At 38.5% G+C, this 24637-nt stretch overlaps 1 protein-coding gene across 1 annotated transcript; it reads left to right on the forward strand.

The window, feature by feature from the left end:
- Positions 1-1965: 1965 nt before the first annotated feature.
- Positions 1966-15274, forward strand: LOC136691669 (keratin, type II cytoskeletal 8-like). The gene is made up of 9 exons (XM_066664354.1): positions 1966-3258; positions 5181-5389; positions 5801-5861; positions 6002-6097; positions 6504-6668; positions 6782-6907; positions 11107-11327; positions 13115-13158; positions 13411-15274. The coding sequence occupies exons 1-9, from the start codon at positions 2953-2955 to the stop codon at positions 13560-13562; spliced, it is 1380 nt and encodes a 459-aa protein (XP_066520451.1). The 5' UTR covers positions 1966-2952; the 3' UTR covers positions 13563-15274.
- Positions 15275-24637: the final 9363 nt, after the last annotated feature.

The raw sequence follows: 24637 nt of genomic DNA on the forward strand, positions 1-24637 counted from the left end.
TGTTTAAAGCATGGACCCAGAATGCTGTATTCCAGTACTAAGCACTTCAGTACCTGCCAAAAGCACAGGTACACAGGTAGTTGGAACTGGAAGGCCTCTGATTAGCCCTGGGCCTCAACAGCCCATCAGCAAGACATCTAACCTCCAACTGCTGCCTGCCACTCTGTTTGTGAGATCACTGCCCCTAGTGTTTGTGTGCGTGTGTGTTCATGTTCATTGCCACAGATGGGTTAAATGTTGAAGATATATTTTATTGTATGTTGCACAATGTTCTATAAATTCACATTTACACATTCTGAAAGCACTTAAACACTTGTATTTTCACCTTATATTTACAGCTTCAATACCATTATGATGCTCCACTCACCTGAGAGAACAGAGATGCTGTCGTTTCTACAAACTGGATTCCAAATAGGTTGGGACACTAAACAAATTGTGAATAAAAACTGAATGCAATGATGTGGAGATGGCAAATGTCAATATATTATTCATAATAGGACATAGATGACAGATCAAAAGTTTCATTTGAGTAAATGTAATGTTTAAATAAAAATATGTTGATTCAAAATTTCACAGTGTCAACAAATCCTAAAAAAGCTGGGACAAGTAGCAATAAGTAAATGGAAAAAGGAAATTGAACATATAACGAACAGCTGGAAGACCAATTGACACTAATTAGGTCAATTGACAAAATGATTGGGCATAAAAAGAGCTTCTCAGAGTGTCAGTGTCTCTTTGAAGCCAAGATGGTAAGAGGATCACCAATTCCACCATTGTTGCGCAGAAAGATAGTGCAGCAATACCAGAATGGTGTTACCCAGTGTAAAATAGCAAAGACTTTTAAGTTATCATCATCAACTGTGCATAACATCATCAAAAGATTCAGAGAATCTGGAACAATTGCTATGCTTAAGGATCAAGGGTCAACTCTACTGGATGCTCGTGATCTCCAGGTCCTTAAACGTCACTGCACTTCAAACAGGAATGCCACTGTCAAGGAAATAACAGAATGGGCTCAGGAATACTTGCAGAAAGCATTGTCAGTGAACACAATCCATCGTGCCATCCGCCGTTGCCAGCTGAATCTTTACAGTGCAAAGAGGAAGCCATTTCTAAGCAAGCTCCACAAGCTCAGATGTTTGCACTGGGCCAGGGGTCTTTTAAAGTGGAGTGTGGTAAAATGGAAGACTGTTCTGTGGTCAGAGGAGTCACGATTTGAAGTTCTTTATGGAACACTGGGACGCCATGTCATCCGGACCAGAGAGGACAAGGATAACCCGAGTTGTTATCAACGCTCCGTTCAGAAGCCTGCATCACTGATGGTATGGGGTTGTATGAGTGCTTGTGGCATGGGCAGCTTGCATGTCTGGAAAGGCACAATTAATGCACAGAACTATGTTCAGGTTCTAGAACCACATATGCTCCCATCTAGACGTCATCTCTTTAAGGGAAGACCCTGCATTTTTCATCAGGATAATGCCAGACCACATTCTGCAGCAATCACAACATCACGGCTACGTAGGAGAAGGATCCGGGTACTGAAATGGCAAGCCTGCAGTCCAGATCTTTCACCTATAGAGAACATTTGGTGCATCATTAAGAGGAGGGTGCGACAAAGAAGGCCCGAGACGATTGAACAGTTAGAGGCCTGTATTAGACATGAATGGGAGAGCATTCCTATTTCTAAACTTGAGAAACTGGTCTCCTCTGTCCTCAGATGTCTGAGTGTTGTAAGAAGAGGGAAGCCACACAGTGGTAAAAATGGCCTTGTCCCAACTTTTTTTGGGATTTGTTGATGCCATGAAATTTTGAATCAACATATTTTTCCTTTAAAATGTTACATGCTCTCAGTTTAAACTTTTGATCTGTGATTTGTGTTCTATTACGAATAAAAAATTGACATTTGTCATCTCCACATCATTGCATTCAGTTTTTATTCACAATTTTGTTTAGTGTCCCAACTTTTTTGGAATCCGGTTTGTACTCTGGTAATGTATGTTTTAAAGGAGAAACCTACAATAAATACTTTTACATATTTTGAAACTTGATGGACAATCATAAATGTTCTAGTCAAACACTTCATGAAGTTAGAATTAAGTGAAGCAGTCATTTCTTTTAGCATAAGTCTACCTCTGACAATCTTACTGTGGTGGTTACAGCCTGAAACAACAGCAGTTACAATGGTTATCTTCGCAAAAGTATTTTGTGCAAAGAGACTTATTAAAACCCCAAACATTACTTTTCCACAAAATCACAAAAATATGGGCATTCTCACTCAGTGGTGCTGTAGACTTGGTCTAAATGAAGATATAATAAAATGAATGAAAAATGAAGAGTCTGATTTCACACTGTAGTTCTAACACACTAATCGGTTAAACATTTACACAGGTCTAAGACAATACTGAAGGTCATCCTGAGGGTGTGTTAATTGTGAAATCTCATCAATACATACACCTTTCCTACTTGTTGTTTTCAGATTTGCACATATTAGAGAAGGTTGTTTAAGTAAATAAAGGTTCAACAGTATTGCTTCATGTAATAGCATTTTTATCCCAGATTTTTTTTTAACCCTGATAGTCTTGTATTGATGTAAACCCCAGTGAGAATGTTCCTTAACACTGTGGTTTACACTGACATGTATTAATCATAATGCAATATTTGAATTTATAACCCTGCTGAGACAAAATTTTACAAAACAGCAAGCAATTATGTAAGATCTGAGGTCTGTCTTTGCTGCTATCTTCAGTTAATGTGGTTAATGTGTAACACTGATGATATTTCCCTCTAATTCACACCCTCTTTTCTAAAGAATCGACCAATCTGCTGGCTTTAAACTCCACCTTCTCTTTGATAAATGAATGTGGAAGATCCCCCCTTCTCCATCTCCATCAGAATTTTCTACACTGAACACCCTTCATTTCAGATTCTATCAGCTTTCTGTTCTGGTGTTTAATGATGTCCAGCATGAAGAAAACAACGAGGTCTTTCTCATCCATCTCCCATAACAGTTATGGCTACAGAGAATCAACCCCCTTCACCAGGACCTACAATACTCGCGCCACTGTTTTGGGTCACCATGGTGGGGCTGTTTGGGGTGCTGGACACACTGTGGGCCTTCCAGTGACAGCAGTCACAGTCAACAAAAGCCTCTTGGCTCCGCTGAACCTAGAGATTGACCCTGAGATCCAAACCATCAGAATTCAAGAGAAAGAGCAGATCAAGACCCTCAACAACCGCTTTGCCTCCTTCATCGATAAGGCATGACTGTTTTTCTCATTTCTAGTAATAAGAATGTGGTTTTCGAATTTTAAGTTTTTATAAGCATATTTCTGCAAATAAATATTTTAAGGCATGTGGGTATGTAACATTTTATTTAAAAAGAAATTCATATTTTGGCACTCTCTGCTCTCATTAGGGTCTGTCACTTGCACTAATTGCATGATGTAATGTGTTTATCCACAATAAAAATATGAGAAGGAAATGTGTAAGATGATGCTGTATTCAGTTCTACAGCATTAAATGTGCACTGTTTAACCCACTTAAAACTTACTGCTGATTATTGATGTCCAGCTCTGAATCCACACCTGGTAAAGTCAAGCTGGAGACAAACACACTGAGAGTTACCTCAGCAGAGGGAATATTAACCAGGACATTCATAACATTACAAATTAACATAACTACATTATATAATGGTCACTCTCATATCTTTTGTATATTTATGTGGAATAGTTACTCCTTCTCATGAAAACATGAAGTTTGGAGATAAAACCTTTTTATTTGGCAGTGACAGTGTTTATATTACAGAACCATCATCCTCAGTCTTTTGTAAATGACAGGAAAATGGCTTTAGCTGTATATATGAAACAGTGCTGAAGCAATGCAATACTGTATTTACAAAGCTTCCTTGATTTGTTTTTGACAGATAACTGAATGGAGCTCAGATCCTAACACAGCAGAGATTTGTTTGATTTTAACTGTGTAGAAATGTGCAGGGCTGTGTTAATAGCTTCGGTTCAAAGGGAAAAAAATGGCTAGGAAAGAAGCTAAATGGAGAAATTGAAATCATTATTTTAGTAGTTTTCATTTTAGCAGAATGGCATCAACTTATAATTGCTCTGATACACTGTATCTGATTTCCTTCCAATTATTGATTGTTAATGGCTTTTGAATTTTAACACTGTGTAGCTTTCCCACACCTTGTACTATTGTACGACCCACCTAAAGGGCTAATGTTCACGATCAGTCATAAACCCCCCCGGCTATGTCTTCATATATGTTCACTATCAGCTTCAAAGCAACACTCATGCATGCTTTTGTTCACACTCATTTCTCCTGAATTTATTCAACCATAAAACCAATTCACACCCAGTTAGCACAGTATGACCATGAGATAACAGATTCCACACTGAGATCTGTGTGAAAGAGTAAATCCATTCCACGAATAAATTATAGTTTCGTGGTTATAGTTTCATCCATAACCCACAACCTACACGTATCCTAACTTTAACACGGATTTACCTCATACTCAGCTTGGTTAGCCTGCTCATCTGACTCTCATTTACTCTAATTTTGATCCTTGATTTCATTCATTCATTCATTATCTGTAACCGCTTAGGTGGGTCCAGAGCCTACCTGGAATCATTGGGTGCAAGGCGGGATTATACCCTGGAGGGCAACACAGACACACACACACATTCACTCACACCTACGAACACTTTTGAGTCGCCAATCCACCTACTAACATGTGTTTTGGACTGTGGGAGGAAACCGGAGCACCCGGAGGAAACCCACGCGGACACGGGGAGACTACCTGCTGCGCCACCATGCCGCCCTGATTTGTACTTCTCAAATACCTGCTTTTTGGATACTAAATGGGAAAAGTGGAGGTGGTGGTCTTGTTGTAAACTGAACAGGTCATGTATATAGTGATGTATAAAAGTACACATTCAGAGGCAATAGACCAGATCAGCTATCAGTTTAGTTTTTATAGCATGAAGAATCTTTTTTAAAAAATAGGCCAATATTTTATGCTCACTGCATTTAAATTTGGAGATATCAGTATGAGGCTACATACATAGAACTGGAATGAAACAAAATTGCAGATTATGGGTTTCAGTTAATAGAACTGAGAACCACTATCCATTATAATCTATAAATGTTTATCTGATGCTCCTCTGTAGGTGCGATTCCTTGAGCAGCAGAACAAAATGTTGGAGACCAAGTGGAGTCTTCTACAGGAAAAGACCACCACCCGCTCCAACATTGACAACATGTATGAGGCCTATATCGCTAACCTGCGCAGACAGCTGGATGGCTTTGATAGTCAGAGACTTCGTCTGGAGTCTGACCTCAGCAACATGAAGGGCTTGGTGGAGGATTTCAAAACAAAGTAAAAAGGAATTAGACAAATAGTATATCAAAATGACATATAAGTACATGAATTGTGTTTTGGAGAGGCATGTCATTATTGTCCATTGAAAAACATGTATCCTATTTATTTTCCGCTGTTCTATTTTCTACATCATTTGAAAATAATCACTCTCTACAGTGTGAAACAATTTACTATGTACTGACCAGTAAAACTATTACCTTCCATTGAAAGTTTAGAATGTTTATGACACCTTCCATAAGTCACCACTGTGGAGATTTTTGATCATTTTTGGGACAATGTTAATATGCTGGACTTCATTATCCCAGACAGGAACTTAGAATAAGGGAGAGCCAAGCTTGACTTGTTATGTTGCTGTGTTATTTGAATATGTTCATGTTATATTATCTTTAATGTGTGTCTGCCTCTCAGGTATGAAGTGGAGATCAACAAGCGCACTGAGTGCGAGAACAACTTTGTGCTCATTAAGAAGGTGCGACAGATCTGATGAACCTCAGATCGAACAGTTACTTTTTATCAGAGCTTTTCTGTACTCAAATATATGCTTTTAGCAATAACTAAATATAAATCATGCAGTGTGATTAATTTTCATATTTTTGGTGTGCACTGCAGGATGCTGATGAGGCATTCATAACTAAGGTAGAGCTAGAGGCTATGCTGGATAGACTGGTGGATGAGATTCAGTTCCTAAAACAGATCTATGAACAGGTACAGTTTAATTTTTTTTCAAGTAGAACTCACTTGTACAGTATAGTTTATTTTAATATCACACAGAGGTAGGTCCAACTACTTTACATGTCTTTGAAGTTTAGATTTGTAGGAATAAACACATAAATTCATACGGTCCCTGCTGAGACAGAACCTTGTATGTCCACTTTTCTGTTTTTAATTTTTACATAATTTGAAAATAACAGCTGAAATGGTCCCAACTTACATTGAAATAATCTCTGTTCTAATAAATTTTATTTGAAATTAAGAATGATTGTACTTATCATGAATAGTTACCATTTTTTTTACTGACAGTAACAATATATTAAGCAACTATAAGCAATATATTAAGTTTTGCACATTTTGAACCAACACCTTAACCATTTCATTTCATTCACCTGGACAGGAGCTGTTTGAGCTGCAGTCTCAGATCAAGGACACGTCTGTTATTGTGGAAATGGACAACAGCAGGAATCTGGACATGGACGCCATTGTGGCTGAAGTGCGTGCTCAATATGAGGAAATCGCCAACCGTAGCCGTGCTGAAGCAGAGAGCTGGTACAAACAGAAGGTAAAAGAACTCTCATGTCTGACTGTGGAATAGTGTCAATATAGTGGCAGATTGTTTAACAATATTAACATTTGCACTAAGACAAATAACACCTGTGTTTGTGTTCCTTTTAGTATGAAGAGCTGCAAATATCGGTCACTAAATATGGAGATAACCTTAAAAACACTAAAGCTGAGATTTCTGAATATACTCGCAAAGTCCATCGTGTGCAGTCTGAGATTGATGCCATCAAGGCACTGGTAAGAGTTCCTAATGTTGCAAACCTGCTCCTTCCTCTTGCTATGTGTTCTTCACTTTATCAGGTTACAGACCCAGAAAGAGTCTTTCATTTTAAATTAAGGGTTGCAGAAAAGTTGCAGAAGCTTTCAGTAAATGTCCGGTAGCAGATGATGAACCCAGCCAGTCTCGCTTTATCCATTCCCTCACAAAAGACTGAATCATTGCTTATAGCCATGATTTATCTGTTGATTGTGGAGAAACTGCCAGAAAAAATCTAAGGATAGCAGGGTGATTGGTGAAATCTATAAAAGTTTGGTCACATGTCTGAATTCGTCTGACAGGAAGAATCTGCTCCAGTCACACAACTAGAGTCAAACCTAACAGTGTTCAGAGAGAATAATTTAAGATCTCTCAAGAGTTAAGATAAGAATAAGATTAGATAACACTTTAGTTATGACAGAAATTACAACATCACCAGAGCATGAATATTACACAAGAACAGACATATTTGTCAGTAATCTACAAACCCCTTTTCCAATTAAGACACTGAGCAATATGTAAAAAGATAATGATGCTCAAATTGATTAAATATATTTAATAGAAAACATTTCAGTGAGTCTTTTAGAAGTAAAGATGGGGAGGAGCTCACCGCTCTGTGAAAGACTAATTGATATACAATTCAAGAATCACACTCTCAAAGTAAAATATGAAATATGAGTAAATAGAGAAATCTCTATATGCAAGGGAGACAAAAGTGAATAAATGTAGAAGTGTTAGAAGCAGATACAGTAACAACATAGTGAATATCGCTATGTATTAATATATCTGTAAACGTGGAGATGTACAGTGTACTTCAGCACAGTTCAGACAGCAGGAGATCAGTACTGGGCCAATAGTGTCAAAGTTGCTGCTGCTGCTTCTATTTTAGCTCTTCAGTTGGAGTAATTAAGGCTTTATCCAGGCTGAAGGCAGTCATCTGATCCAGAAACAGTGAGCCATCAAAGCAGACAGGCTTCATTTGCTCTTCCTCCCATAATACAAGGCAGGCACACTAATAACAGTTCATTACAGTATGTGCTTCCTTCTAGACATTAACTTAATAATATAACACTTATATCATACAAATGTATTATTGCACAAGGAAAATTATTTTTTTAACTCCAGTTGAAATGTGCAGGAGTGTTTGCTACTACCTGCAAACATGCAGAACCCCCACTATATGCTCAGTCCCACTCTATGAGTTCTCAGTGTCTCACTGTTTCTTGCTCGACACCTACAGCCTTCACAAAGTACCTCATTTTCTGCCACTAATCAGAAGCCACAAACGACAGAGGTGATACTTGACTAAATGGCTTGACTGCCAAACTGCAAGACAAGAAAAAAGGCAAGATGGAAATCTGGAAATTTATTTAGAATGATAATAGAACAATATAGTCATTGCTTTCACAGTTTTACATTTATCTAGATAGATTTCAAGTATCTATCAAGTATATTGCTCAGTTGCTAGCTCAATAAAACAAAGTAAATACAAGACCATGAAAATACAACAGAAATACAGATAAAATAAATACACTACACTCCCTTCCTGGATCAGGGCCCCTTCCTAGATTGGAGACCCTTCTTGTGGGGCTTGTGTGGTCTCATGACCTCCAGGGCTATGTGGTTGGGAGCTGTTAGCTCCCAGTAGGGTCTCCCATTGCAAAGAGGTCTGGAGTGAAGATCCAGATAAACACGATCCAAGAAGCACCTCTATAGCCAGACCTGGGGGTAGTGTTCGATGGCAAGCACCTGATGGTCGAGCAGCCCACTTAACCTGGCTGGGCTCAGCCCAAAATGGCAGCATGGGAGGTCCAGAGTAGGGGTGCAGTGCAATGCCAATTGGGCACAGAGCAGGGGCGAAGGGGCATTCAGAAGGCAGCGGAAACTGGTTAAAAAAAAAGAGCCAAAGCTGTTGCGTGAGCTTGAGAGATACCAGCTAGATATAGTTGGGCTCACCTCTACACACTGTGTGGGCTCTGGAACCAAACTCCTCGATAGGGGTTGGGCTCTCCCCTACTTCACTAGTTGGAGTTTGTCCCAGTGCACAAGAGGGTTGCCTCAATGCGGCTCTGGCTTGCAGAGAGGAAAACTTTGACTGTTGTGTGTGCATATGCACCGAACAGCTTAGAGTATTCTGCCTTATTGGAGGTAGTGAGTGGAGTTCTAGAGAGGATTCCACTGACTCTGTTGTTTTGCTGGGGGACTTCAATGCTCACATTGGCAATGACTGGGAAACCTGGAAAAGAGGAGTGATTGGGAGGAACGCCCTGCCTGATCTGAACCTGTGTGGTGTGACGTTATTGGACTTCAGTGCTAGTCATGGTTTGTCCGTAACTAACACTATGTTCAAACATAAGGTTGCTCGTAAGTGATCTGAGGCCGCATGATTTGGTAAGGGGGGCTGACCTGTCAACTGATCACCATCTGGTGATGAGTTGGATCTGATGGCAGGGAAAGCTACCGGACAGACCTGGTAAGCCCAAATGTATAGTGAGCATGTGCTGGGAAAAGCTGGCAGTGGACTCCGGATGCAATTCAACTCTCACCTCAGAGAGAACTTTTCACATGTTCAGGAGGAGGAAGGGGGAATCTGAATGCCAAACTTCCATTATGGAAGCGGCTGCATATAACTGTGGTCAAAATCTTGTTAGTACCTGTTATGGCGGCAACCCAAGAACCTGTTGGTGGTCACCGGGGGTGAGGGAAGCTGTCAAGTGGAAAAAGGTTTTTCGGGCTTGGCTGGCTCAGGGAACTTCAGACTCTGCAGATGTGTACCAGCAGACGAAAAAGGCTGCCACTGTGGCAGTTGCTGAAGCAAAATCCAGGGCATGGCAGAAGTTTGTAGAGGCCATGGAGAATTACTTCCAGGCAGCCTCAAAGAGGTTCTGGAAAACACTCAGACAGCTCAGGAGGGGGAGGGGGGACACTGTCTAAGCTGAAACTCTAAACTCAACTGTGCGTATTGTTGGGCGTTGGAAGTAGCACTTTGAGGAACTCCTTAACCCAAGAGACATGCCTCCTATGCACGAAGTAGGGCCTAAAGTATCTGGGGTGTCAGATTCCATTTTCTTGGCTGAAGTCACTGAGGTGGTGAAAAAGCTTCGCAGTGGCAAAACCCCAGGAGTGGATGAGATTCGCCCAGAGTTACTAAAGGTACTTGATACTGCAGGGCTGTCTTGAATGTCATGCCTATGCAATATTGCATGGACCTCAGGAACGGTGCCTTTGGATTGGCAAACCTGCAGTGGTTCCTATTTTTAAAAAAGGGGACCAGAGAAAGTGTGCCAATTATCATGGCATCACACCTCTCAGCCTTCCTGGGAAAGTCTATGCCAAGGTGCTGGAATGGGGAATCCATCCGATAGTTGAATCTAGGATTTTGGAGGAAAAATGTGGATTTCGTCCTGGCCGTGGAACTATAGGCCAACATTTAACTTTTTCAAAGATGATTGAGGGGTCATGGGAATTTGCTACTCCACTCTATACATGTTTTGTGGATTTGGAGAAGGTGTATGACCATGTTTCCCAAGAGATTCTGTGAGAGGTGCTTTGTAAGTAAGGGGTGCCAGGGTTGCTCTGGCGATGGTCCTTGTACTCTCAGAGTTTGAGCTGTGTTCGCATCCTCTGCAGTAAGTAAAGCATGTTCATTGTGGGCATTGGACTCTGTCAGGGCTGTGCCTGGTCTCTGCTCCTGTTCCTGATGTTCAAGGACAGGGTGGTGAGGCATAGCCAGGGACAGGAAGGCTCGGGAAGTGGCATCTCTGCTATTTTCCGACAATGTTGTTCTTCTGGCTTCTTCGCACGGAGGCCTCCAGCGTTCACTACAGCAGTTTGCAGCTGAGAGTGAAGTGACTTCTTTGCTTGCCCTGTTGTCACTGCGACCCTGAAATGGGGAAGCAAAAAAGATGATGATGATGATGATGATGACGATGACGATTATGATGATGAGGACTACAGTTCTACCATGCATTCAACAAATATTAACTAATACTTTACTGTCTGTGGCGTACAGGGTTGCTGCCTTTCGGAGGACATTCTCAGATTTCCATCTGGTCTTTATTTACCTCTCTGTTGTTAAACCAAACCCAAAACAAATGTATACCATCAGATCAGACAGATCTGGAAGGAAAGGTTGTCTTGTTTTCACCTCTGGGTATGTGGTCTGTTCTCTTGGTTCCAGCAATCTAATCAGGAGGCTCAGATCACAGAGGCTGAAGAGCGGGGACAATTAGCCATAAAAGATGCTACGCTGCGTGTTAAGGACCTGGAGGAGGCTCTTCAGAGAGCAAAGCATGACATGGCCCGGCAGGTGCGCGAGTACCAGTCTCTTATGAACATCAAACTTGCCCTGGACATTGAGATTGCCACCTACAGGAAATTGCTGGAGGGAGAGGAGAGCAGGTGAGGAGGGGTTCAATGATTTAATGGTGACTTTCACCGTTCTAATCATAAACGCTTTTTATCAAATTCTAAGTATGTTTCCTCACCGTTTGCTAGATTTCCAGTCTGTTTATATGTTCAAAACTGGTCTAATGTGGTTAAAATCCCCTTTGTCAGTAAATGGCTAAAAATCAATGTGTCTCGTACACTGGGCTGTCTCTCTCTCTTTGCTGACAGCAGAGAAAAAGCATCTGGGTTTTTTAGATAATTAATAGACCTCCAAAATTTGAAAAGCATGAGCTCAGATGAGGATATTGCTCCATTCCTGCTCCATAGGTGGGTGAAAATACTTACTGTGAATACTTAAGGTGAAAATATCTCCAATTACAGGGGGCCGCTAACTATATGAAAGTAAACAGACTGAAAGTGCTACAAAACTAAACAACTTGAGTTACAAATGAGTGTCTGTGGTAATTTAAATAGTAAATAAAATTTACAGATGAGTTCATCTTCAGCCACATACAAACAAGTCACTTTTTTCCACAAACATATTGTTCTGCTTTAAAAGACACAGAGCTTCTGAACGTAAACGAACAAGAGTGTTTCCTTCAATCATAGATGTTCCTTTTAAGGCTCCCCTAGATGCAGTAGATCAGCTACAACCAGTGCCATTTACATAAGAAATGCCTAGAAGTTTTGAACATTTTGAAATGTTGATATAAATTTAAGCAAATAAAAACCCCTTGTCTGCTCCCTTTTATTTATTTGGTGTATTTACCTATTGTTGATGTCAAAATGACAGACAGAGGTGTTTCCCCCTCCAAAGTTAATTAGTGGCGATTTTAGCTGCATACATTAGACTGAATTTTGATTACATATGTCAGCTGTTTTATCTTCATGATTCTGGTGAAATGTAAGTTGTTAAGGAGTTGTTATTTGGTTGTCTGCAAGACATCCTTCCTCAATTCCCATTACTTTTAAATCTAATGTTGTATTTTTTTACAGAAAAAATACTGTTTGTTATTATCTTCATTGATAATTATAAATATAATTTATAATTATAATTTGGCCCATTGGCTCATCACAGTGGCGCAGCAGGAAGTGTGCCAGTCTCACAGCTCTAGGGACCTGGAGGCTGTGGTATCAAGTCCCGCTCTGGGTGACTGTCTGTGAGGAATTTGTTGTGTTCTCCCAGTGTTTCGCTTGGGTTTCATTTAAGGCTGGCCCCAAATATTTGGATATTCATTCGTTGGGTAGGTAGTCAGTATATAATTTGAGATTCAAATATAAATTTTTTTGGATAAATGTGGCAATAAAGGCAACCCTCTGGTTTATTTGTATACACTCTGTGGCCTTAGTGGCACCGTGTAGCGCAAAGTGCAGCTTTAATTTTGCAGTGAGCGCTGAGAGCTGAGTTTCTTAACAATGGGGCTGGCCCCAAATATTCGAGGATTCAGATATTTGTTCATTAGGTATGTATTCTTTTTTCTAATTTTGAAACTTGGATATTTTTGGATAAATGTGATTATTGATAAAGGCACTGCTCCACCGCATTCAGGCTCCAGCAGTAAAAACAGTGCTCTCCCCACTCCACCTGTATTCAGGCTCAAGTCTTTGTGCAAATGAAGCCTAACACCCAGTCATATAAAACAGCCTAACATGCTAAAACAACACACATACAATGAAGTGAGGCGACACCACAGTTGAATTAATTCATTTGGACCATTTGTATGGTCATATTAGTTATTCTGGAATTTTTACCATTTCATGAAATAATTCATTCTTTTTCCCTGATTATTTCTTTCCAGATTGGCACATGGAATCCAGTCAGTCAGTATCTCTAAACACAGCTGTGAGTCTCTCCCACTCTCTCTGCATGTTCCTGTAATGTAAATCATAACATTTTAATGTGAAAACATGTTTTAAGTTTAGGGTAAGTTTAGGTAAGTTACATAAGATTCTTTATAGTTAAGGGTAATGCAGGTCTCCACAAAATGGAAGTCTAAATGATGGCCTCTGCAACCGTAGAGGCAAGATTTTGTGTCTGTTATGCTGACATCAGATTAGTGTTTTCTTAACCTAACCATCACTTTGTGTCTCATAGCCATAAATTACCAACCCCACCTCCTGGAAAGCAGCATCATCTCATCCCACGTTGCTGGGACTCGTCCTCAGATTGCTCTGGGTGACTTTGGCACCAACAGCTCTAGCAGTACCACCACCATTACCCAAACCAAGAAGACCATCTCAGCTTAGGCCACTCGTGAGGTGAATGTGAAAGCAAATGCTGAAGAAAAACTGAAGATTGTAGAGTGGTAAACATCATGAAAAAAGCAAGAAAGGAGGTGGTTCTGCATTGTGTTTAAACATTTGTAACACTGGTTTTCCATAAGGAAACCCAACAATAAATTTGTCTTCAGGAGCACTTAACAGTTTTCATTTAATATTCTTAACAAATGAGTTAAACAAAAGATTGTTTTTTTAATCACACATTTACATCACATAAAATATACAAACTAATATCTTGGGAAAATAGTTTTAATCCTGTTTTTGAATGAAAAAAATGAATGCTGCATGTACAAGGAACAGCATGTAGAGAGGTAGATGTAAACATGTTTAATAAACAGATACAAAATATGACTGAACAGACAGACAGGGAGAGTAACGAATCTTGAGAATGCATAAAACAAAAACAACACAATCATAAAAATAAATAAATAAATAAATAAATAAATAAAATGAAGAGACTGAATAAAGGAAAGTAACTAACTTACTAAGGTCAAAGAATACTGAAACATCGACAAAGAAACCCAAGGAGACCACCCAAGAATTGCCTAAGTAGAGAGTTAGGACCTAACTTGAGGTTAGAGAAGTGAGATTGAAGTCGGAGTGTCTGCAGTTCGATTCCTGGGACTGGCAAGAGAAATTGAATTACTGGAAAGAGTCATTCATGGCTGAATTGCCCTTGAGCAAGACAGCTAACCCCAAAATTTGCTCCCCGGGCGCAGAGGTGGTTGGCCACCTCCTGCTCTGGTTGTGTTCACTGCCTCTGGTGTTTGAAGAATTGCTCACTATTGTGTGTTTGCCATGTACACACAGAACATTTTTTTTAAAGGTGGTCTCTCATCCACACTAAAATGCCATTTTAGGTCACTGAAAACTGAGGATTTTGTTCTCATGTGGACAAAAGAAAAGGGATATTTTTGGAAAACTTTACAGTGTGTCTGTCTCTGGCTGAAATTCAAGTACCTCCTCACTCCCTATATATTTATGTACATGAGTAATTGAACTACAATGTACATGCAACTAGCACTAGATTTCAGAGTCTCACAAATGAATAAATATAAATGATGCTGCATTAGAAATAAAAAATGCCTATTAAGAGCTAGATTCAGTAATTTCATGACTTGCGTAGTGCACTACATATGGAGTATGGAGTGATTTGGGATTAACACCTCTGTGATTATCTCACGCGTTGTGGTGTTTCGATGCCTCTCCTTTACAGATACTATGGCCCCCTACTGGACAGGCATGATAATGCTGTCGTTTTCGTTTTTTCTGGACAGATATATTTTCAAAAACAGAGGTAGAAAAAGAGTTTTTAAATATATACTATCTGTGTGGATGGGCCCTGAGAATATGGCTTAACAACTATAACATATAAGGAAGACCTAGGAGTCATTCAAGGAAGGGGGCGTGGCTAAGGTAACCCATGCAACCAAAGGAACGCCTACAAATGACATGGAGGAAAAAGACTAGACAAAAGGATAGGACTAACATCTGACAGAAATATTGCAACTTTGCTGAGCTGCTGATAGATTGGGAATCATTATTTTAATCATTTAATATTTATCTGAAGGCTGCTTGGCTTACATTACAGACAAATTTTTGCTAGTACTGCACCATCTGAAAGTATTGCTGTATTGTTATCAGAGAAATATATTTGTATTGCCTTCTAAAAACAGGGGGAGCACAAATAAAGCTGTTTAAAAGTCTAAAGGCATACTTTCATAGGCATTTGATAAAGGCATTGTTTATCAGTCGAAAGCAGCATATTCATCTGTGCACTGAAATATTAGTAAACACTGATGTTATTAAAGAAAAACATGTACAATGATGGTATCTTTCACTGATGACTATTTAAAGTCCTAGTGTTTTAAGATGCAGCATTGGTATTGGTATGACACCAGTTTGACATAATCAATGGGTTGATTTCTTTTTTAGGTCTTAATTGAGTTTACATCTAATTGTGCTTGGTTTTAAAATTTCTTTTCAAGGCCTTTTCAAATTAAGCCTGAATCTTTATTCTGAAATGTCCTGCAGACGTTCCCTTGATGCCCTATAACAACAGATGTAATGTGTGTACTGGGTTAGGGTTTGAGTATAAGAACCATAACATTAAATCCATAATTTAATAAGCTCCATTTATCAAACATGAATATATTTTTTAATTTTACATTTACAGACTGTAGTCCATCTGATGCTCTGCATACTTTGTTACCTCCCTTTCAATCATCTTACCATCTGACCTCAGTAATGTTCTAATATATAGATGCCATCAATCCTGCACATGTTCCAGCATTTGGTGTAAAGCTGTGGCCTAAAAGTTGGAGTAGTTTGTTCCCCAGGATGGGCAGGAATAAGAGGATGGGAATGTGAAAGAACAGTGGTTTATCTTCCCTACACATCCAAAACTAAAGTGCCCTAGAACAAAGCACCTAGCCCCTAACTCCTCCCTGGGGGTCAAGGTGGTTGCTCATCGCATGGTTGTGTGTGGGTGGTTGTGTGTAGGCTTGTGTGTGTGTGTGTGTGTGTGTGTGTGTGTGTTTACTGCCCCTAGTCACTAGTGTGTTTGTTTATATGAACTGTCAGAACAAAATTCTAGAAAACATATTCACTTCTCAGGACAATGTCCAGTTTTGGGGAAATGTCAAGACAAAAAGCATTTTATTCCAAAAAATAAAAGAGCCAAACATTTAACTTTTGCTTTCTGAGGTTAAGGATATCTGCCGCAATATGTCCTAACATGTATAATGGAATTGTGTGTGTGTGTGTGTGTGTGTGTGTGTGTTGTGTGCATCTATTTATGTTTCTATTCATCTTTATATTTTTAGAGATCTAACAGATATAATAACACGTTAATGACTGGTTTTAGAACCAGAACCACAGTGTAAATAATGATCATTATAGAGCATGTTATGAAATGTTTTGCTCTGAATTTCATATTTCACATCAGTGTGCATTGATTGTTAACCTCTTTTCCACATTTCTGCAACCAAAGAGATCAGATTTCACTTATAACACTTGGTTAGTTTATCATGCAACATATTTTACAACTTCTTTAGCAATGGATTTTATTGTGCAAACATGGTGCACATTTTTATTGACTGGAGAAAGCACATTTCAACATTCTAAACTTCGAAGTGGTGCTTTGGGAAATACTGAATTTAAGCCTGTGTCATTATCTGTGCAAGTTATATATATTAGCGCCACCACTGTGAAAGGCTTTACAACAATTGAATATTTAAAGAGCATAATGAGGGCATACAAGTCAAGATTTAACTTTCAATATAACTACATGCAGGTTTATTTAAACACATGAAGATGTGTAAACAATCCAGAGGCTGCAGGTCAGAAGCATTGCATTGTACTGTACATTCTGAGATGGTAAGATTTGTACGTGGTGAGTATAATAGTGGTAATTGTTATTTTAGGTTTGTGCTACAGTAAGCTTTTAATGAAAGAAGTAAATGAGGGCCCAGGCTTTGAAAGAATGTTGTTTGCTGAAGCTGTGAAGAAAGACAAATTGAAAAGGTAGCTAGAAGATTCTTTATATTTCCACAACAGGATGGGGCAGTGTTTTAAGAAACAGATGCTTACGTGTTTGCCGGAAGTGTCTTGACCTGTTCTAGAGGCTCTGCTTCAAACCCACCCGGCTGGCCCCTGGGGAAAGTGATTGAGTAATGTAGTTGCAGGAATCCAAAAAAGATGTGGAAAAAAAATGCTGAGTAGCAAAACTACTATCCTTTTTGCTCTTTTTCTTCTTTGTTCTCTTTTTTCTTTCTCTCCCACTACCACATCTCATCCTGCTGTTCCTATTTCAACCCCCCCACTCCACACCCCCGACTCTCAAACAAGCTTGAACAGGTCTAATCCTCAGCAGTAACTGATACTGAAACTCAGGGGATTAGTGAGAATGTAAATGTTCTACAGGTTAATGGTGTTAACATTCCATTGTGAGCAGTGAATCTTTACAGTTTTTGTTTAGCAGAAGTATTAAGGAAATATTGTCATCATGTAATTAAGTTCACCTGCCTTAAGGTCTTAAAAATGAAAAAAACTATGTTTTATATACTACAGTTATGCAAGCTCTATAGTAAATACAGCATTTTGTATGTTAGTATTAGTATGCATTTTAATTACATACACATAATATTTACATAATAGTAATAAATAATATTGCAACAATGCATAAATATCATTGCTGTATAATTAAAAACATGTATCTCTATTTTTGATAATATTTAGTTTACTTCATCTTTTGAACACAGCAGTGGTCCTTCAATTTTTGTGAATTATTCTTGATGAATGGACCAACTGAATCACTTCCAATTACTTAGAATTACATATTTTACACTGATAACCAACAGTATATGAAAAAAAAGAAGTAAAGATATTTATGTCTGCAGATGTGAGTTTTTTGACTGTGCAAATGACACATCAAGATGTACATATTACAGCAACATGCATCTACATGGTTTAGTCTAAAGGAATTCTTCAGAAACAGAAGAATAGAGCAAAACCTGTTTAGTGCCTATGCTAATAAACTTTTTTTAAACAGTGTCTTGAACGGCCAATACGGCCTAAAACTACAGTACTGTGATGTTTTCAAAAAAGGTGCTCACAGCAGTATGTTATTTGTTATGTTATGCAGTTAGTGTGTGTATAATCATGTACGTTTGTGTGTGTGTGTGTGTGTGTGTGTGTGTGTAGTTGTAGAACTACACAAAAGAAAGTGCTACTATATGCTCAGTTGAGCTCATAAAATAGACACTACAGTGTAGATCCAGTGATTGTTCAGCAGTGAATATATATTTGTAATATGTCTTTATTTCATTTAAGCAACAAAATAATTGCATCTCATTTTTGTGTCAGAGTTTGACCTATCTTCAGCTCTGACCATCATTTACATGTTCCATACAATCTAATCTATTACACAGAGCATAGCAACTGGTGGAAATTGTAAATATAAACAGTGGAGGGGATAAGATTGCTTTGGGATAAAGTGGCTAGACTGACAAATGGATGTTTATCATGTTACATTTATTGAGATGGGAAAAAAACTTTCTGACAGTCTTTAGTGGTTGGTATAGAGTAAAAATCACCATACACACCATATATTACCACCATACCCACAATATTTGTGTTTCAGTACCCACTTAAGAAGCAATATCATACTATACTACTATATATACTATGCTTCCTGGGGCAAGACCCCTAATGCTGTATTCTCCTCCCACTGCCAAATGCAATCATTTTAAATGTCAATGTCTGGTAAAACTGACTCAGACAGACAGCAGGAAATAAACAGTTCTTCATACTGGAGAACCTACTGATGGTACTGAACTAAACAAAAGAGACAGAAGACCTTCTGTCTTGCTGTGAGAGAAACTGTAGTTCACATATGACAGTGGTTTGCAAGCCTCACCCAGGAAAACCCCATTGTCCTGCACATTTTCATGTTTCTCCTGCACACAAAACCTGACCCAAAATATCTGCTCAGTTACAAACCCTTTCTGGAGTGTGTGTGTTTAAGCAGGAAAACTTTCACGATCAGGGGTGAAGAATTGATCCATAACAGACTGTGATAACAGCTGAGAGCAGTCACTCTCTATGTTGTATCTTGTGAAAACTGGTAGGAATGGGTGTGGAGACACGCTCTGTTAAATTCCAGTAGAAACAAATACTTCTTAGGAAAGAAGGTGGTGATCAACACTCCCAAACTAAAAATAAGCAAAAAACAAGAATTCAAAACATTAAGCTTATAAGCAGAAAATGAACAAGGATGAAATAAAATGCAGGTAAACCCACTTAACAGGGGGCACTTTTCCCATTTAATTTAAATGTTAAAGACTTCTAGTTAGTGTTTTTAATATTTTCCCAATCACTGCTGATAGATTCTAAAAGGCAGGGGCATTTCTAGACTACATGTACTGGGGCATACATAGAGTTCAGTAGGGCACCAGTCAGTCGTAAAGGCACAAATGGACTGGAACTAGTGTTGCCAACCGTCCCATAAAAAACGGAATCATCCTGTATTTGTAATTATAATCATACACAAGATAAGATGTAAAATATCCTATGCCAATCCATTAGAGCTTCACATAGGGCTCACCACACTCTCTTCCCACTTGCAGCTGCCAAAATTGCTGTTGAATCCTACACCTCAATACTAAGGTTGCTGTGGCCGTTTATGATCCGATCAGCAACCGGTTATCGATAACAACAACGGTTACTCATTGAGCCCAGCCCATGAGTACCCAAAACAGTCATTATATCACTAGCTCTTTACAAGGGTCATCAGGTAGGCACCTCCCCTCGTCAGTGTTTCACTTAATTAAGCCCATGACACTACTGGCACCATTAATGCATGCTGTGCCACCAGTTCCAAGTGAACTTTACATGCTATGTCACCAACAATACCAATAGCACCTCTACAGAACATTTCCCCAATTTGGACACGAAAATATGCGTTCCGTTTTAAATCAATACAGGATGCGTTTTGTTCCATGTGTTTGAGGTCACACTGTTATGGTGATGGTATGAGACAGAAACATGCAGCTCTCTCTCAGCTGGAGTGAGGGGCAGATACTCCATGGCTCCTAAACAGAGAACACGCTTCTTATTGTTCATCACCTTTATTTAGCCAATCAGCAGCCAATGGAGTCACTGTCTCTCCTACAGGGGGTTGTTTTGCTGCAGCACTGAGAGCAGGTCAGTGCTGAAAAACTGGCCCTGTGTCTGAAATGGCTCCCTATTCCTTATTCCCTATAGCATTCACTATACAGTTCACTATTATAGGGAACTGAATTCAGGCGGGTAATGAATGATTTTGGACACTTCGTAGGTATTTACCAAACAATGCAGTAGATTATGGGTAATTTGATATCTGTTAGTGTACATGGGTTCTACACTACATTTTGCAGTGCATTGTGAGATTGTTTGAGTGCACTGAAAATTGTCCACTATGTTTTCAGACACCACCTCAAAATGGCAGAACCCCAAAATAGTGCACTATATAGTGAACAGGGCACAGTTTCGGACACAGCATGGGAATTTCAAGCTCTGCTTTTAGATAGAACTTTTGTTAGCAGCATGTCCCCATTTAAAAAAAAAAAAATTCTTCTATGAAAATTTCTGGTGTCATACTTTCCAAATATACTGTTGTGTTTCTATTGGCCTTTTTGAACTCTACATCAAAAGATAACAGGGAAATTAAAATCATGTTCTTTTTCCATTGCATCAAAAATGTATGGTATCGTGGAGCAAAAACAGCAATATGTATTGTATTGTGAAATTTGTGTATCGTTGCACCCCTACTGTCCAAAGAACATTTCAATGTTCACACAATAAATCCTGAAGTTGCTGATTGTCTCCACACAGGAACCAGTGATGTGTAATAGGCAGTGATCAATTAGAGCTTCCAGAAATAAACAATAATGTCTTTTTTTCATGTACTTGCATAGACTTCTATTTTTTAACACCTAGATTACTGAAGATTTTAAATGCTCCTGCACTTATTTTGTGAGTTTTGCAGCAATAGTACTGTCTTAAAGGTGTCTAAATGGCTTTGTGCTTGGATGTAAACTTCTCAGACCAAGAACTTTAAGTGACTTTACTGTTATGTGACGTTACTACATTTATAAAAATACAAAACAATCCACTGGAAGTAGCATTATTTAGTCTTATATAGCATTAAAACAAAGATATATACCTTAAAACTCCACAAATGTTTTTAAAGTGTTTAAACATTTCATAATCCAGGCTCCCCTATAGGATTCTAGTATTATGTTAGCATTAAGCTAACAGTGATTCTTATTACATTTTTGGATAATTTTAAATGTAAACTCAAAAATGAGAAAAGGACTTTTTAAATGCTTGGATCAGACAGTTTTACAGTTACTTTACTTTACAAAATTTACAGTTTTACAGTGACTCATCAGTGATCACTGCAGTCTTTAACTGGAAGTAATTACTTGTATTAATTACTGATCTGAAACAGGAGGATTTCAATTCAGCACCTGAAGTCCTAAACAATGGGAGCACACTCTTGGCATGTCTGGTAGTATAGGGGAAAAACAACCCAGACTGGATCGTTTTATGCTGGCCATTTCTAATATTTAACCTGGGCATAGCTGCTGTCTTTGCTACAGTGGGATATTTATTGTGCCTTTTATAACAACAGGTATACAACTTGATTCTACAGTTCCTGGATGAAGTTTACAGTGGGTGTGTGTTTGCTTTGGGTGGTGGTGGGAAGTAAGGTTATATATGTATATCCCACAATACTAACTTTACAGAAGAAACTTTAACTTTCACTGGAAATGAATGTAATTTTGGATTATTTCTATTGGTCCATTTATAATGACTTTTTTAACATTATGTGAAGGCTTCTGTGTTCAAATTATATAGTAAACTAAAACCTGGCAAAAATGGAGATACATGTTTTAATTGGATAGCGATTATAAATATATATATATATATATATATATATAAATATATATATATATATATATATATATATATATATATATATATATATATATATATATGTGTGTGTGTGTGTGTGTGTGTGTTAGGAAGTTTTCTTATTTTGTGATTGTTAAGAGTATTCAAATTATTTATTTATTTATTTATTGCAGTATAGCTATTTAATGGTGGGCAGGGGCAGCAAGGCAATGATTAATAATGCATGTAATTTATTATAATTACAGTGTAAAGATTATTTGTCTCATTATAATTCTTTTTTTTTTTGTTAAATAAGAAGTTGCAGTTTTGTATGAATTCCAATGGTTAAAATTAATTCCATTGGAGTCAGGAAGCAAAAGACATGTAAGTGTGTTGGGGTGGGTAGGTGGTAGGTGTGGGTGGCTCAAAAATATTCTTATTTACAAAAGAGGGGCACCACAGAAAATGTTTGTGAATTGTCTTTTCTTTAACAATTCTAAGAAGCAGTAATTTCAAGAGATATCTATAAACCACAGCTTTTCCTTGCTACATGCTTCTCAGGGTTGTAAGCAGGAGAATGCTTGTAATTATTCACTGTTGCATAAACAGAGAAAGGTCTTTCCTGTTTGACAGCTGTAAAGCAGCTGTCAGCAAATAGAGTTCTGGAGAGGTCTATCGGTGTTCTTTTACACATCACTCCTTTCTCACTCATTCAGTCTTTCTCTCATCATTAGGCTTCTGAAGACTTGCTCCACTGGAATTCTTTGTAAGGCTTTAAAAGGGGAGTGAGTTATCAGAGATAACTGGAAATATTTAAATCAACCTCCCACTCTCTATCTGTCACTCTCTCTCCCACCACTCTCTCTCTGTTTAAGACATTAGACACCTTGTATGGGTGTGTCTTGTTCTTACCCTGTGACTAACAAAGAAAACATGTATTTCAACTCAACTCAAAGTTCACTGACTTTTCTCACAGGCCATCACTCAGCAGTTGTAGTAATTATAGCTTTTTCATTACATATATTAAAATAATTAAAAGGGGGAGGGTAACAAATTTAATATGTCTGATTATTTATTCATAAACTGCACTGTTTGCAGTAGGCATTCTTGTGTTTGAAACATTTCAGACCATGTAGGACACTGAGCAACATGCAGCAGAAACAAAGGCGTACATTAGACATCATACATTTACATATATAATTTTTAAGCACTGGCACTATCAACAGTATATCATCAGTACCATTCTTGATGATGCCTTTATCAGTACTCCTAGGGAACGCAATAAAACTTTCTCTTTATGTATGATGGGGCCCATGTTCTTCAGTGGTGTTGCATTTGCTAAATCTTTTGTAGAAGTGCCAGGTTGGCCTGATGCTTCCATGAGGAAACACATGCTCACCGCCTGCCCTCCCAAGGCTGACGGCGTTTGTGTGCATTTTGGGGAGACTCACAATAGAACATAGAAAATGAATAATTGGTTAGAAATTTCAGCAAAATTTAGGGATAAACAAAATTTAGTAATAAGAAGTAAGAGGCATTATGAAATATTTTGTCACTATGTAACTCATATCAGTTGTAGTTATGAGAGTAAAGATTAAAGAGAGTAAAGACGTGTGAGCTGCACGTGGCCTCTTAGAGTTGACAGGATTTAATGTATTAGGAAAACTGGCAGCACATGTTGAACAATTAGGTTAATGTTCACATTGTGTACTTTTCAAAGGAACCTTTAAGTTGAGAAGGCAGGTTTGTAATGAAGAAAGATAGTTGTTTAACAGAAATGTGACACACCCACGAGGTGTGGAACAGTGTGTGTGTGTGTGTGTGTGTGTATGTGTGTGTGTGTGCGTGTTTGTGGGTATAAGTATATGAGTACTACAACGTATTTATTTATATCTACATTTCAGTAGCTGCACTTTCTCAACATTTACAGCATATCTGCAATGCATATGTTTTGCTTGTAATTTATAAGACTATTAAATGATTCCACACGTCGTTTATATTAGCAGCATTAAGGCCAGCACCGGCTGAAAGCAAAAGCAACACAGCAGAATGGCAAGTTTACAAATGTGTCCTCAAAATCTTCAAAATGTGGCTTATAATTTTCTGTTGTAATGTCCTGTATCAGATCTAACTGTCTTATTTTTTTAAATGACAGATGCAATTAGGGATGGTCAGTGGAGTTAAGTGTATGTTTCTGCAAATTTCAGCTACTGCTGCTGGAGAAACAAAAAAAGTTAGAAAAAAAGTGAAATAAGGCAGGCTCTACACTGTTTAGAAGCGTAGCTGGCCAGCTAACGGGCACTTGTGGTTTAGCACACAACAGCAGATGATTTTCCAGCAATCTGAGCCTCAAACTACACACATATAAAGTCCCCATATATACCCATTCTCCCTGTACCTAGACACAGAACAGAGACTTGACACACCACACACATTTTTATTTTTAAATACTGCCCTCATTTTGAGGAAAAACCTATTTGTATGCACCCCAAAGAATTAGTGAGTTCAGCTACACTTTTTGATGACATTCAGATGTGCGTACTGTGCTTGTATTATATCTGCTGAAGTTACTCTCTGGAGCACGAGTTTCAGTTCATACTGCC

Source organism: Hoplias malabaricus, chromosome 3, assembly GCF_029633855.1.
Source record: "Hoplias malabaricus isolate fHopMal1 chromosome 3, fHopMal1.hap1, whole genome shotgun sequence".
NCBI lineage: Eukaryota > Metazoa > Chordata > Actinopteri > Characiformes > Erythrinidae > Hoplias > Hoplias malabaricus.

Excerpts from the sequence above, each read along its gene's own strand:
- LOC136691669 (XM_066664354.1), top strand. The coding sequence starts at position 2,953 with ATGATGTCCAGCATGAAGAAAACAACGAGGTCTTTCTCATCCATCTCC. Across the intron at positions 5,862-6,001 it reads ACTTTGTGCTCATTAAGAAG|GATGCTGATGAGGCATTCAT; the intron begins GTGCGACAGATC and ends TGTGCACTGCAG. Across the intron at positions 6,669-6,781 it reads AGAGCTGGTACAAACAGAAG|TATGAAGAGCTGCAAATATC; the intron begins GTAAAAGAACTC and ends TGTTCCTTTTAG.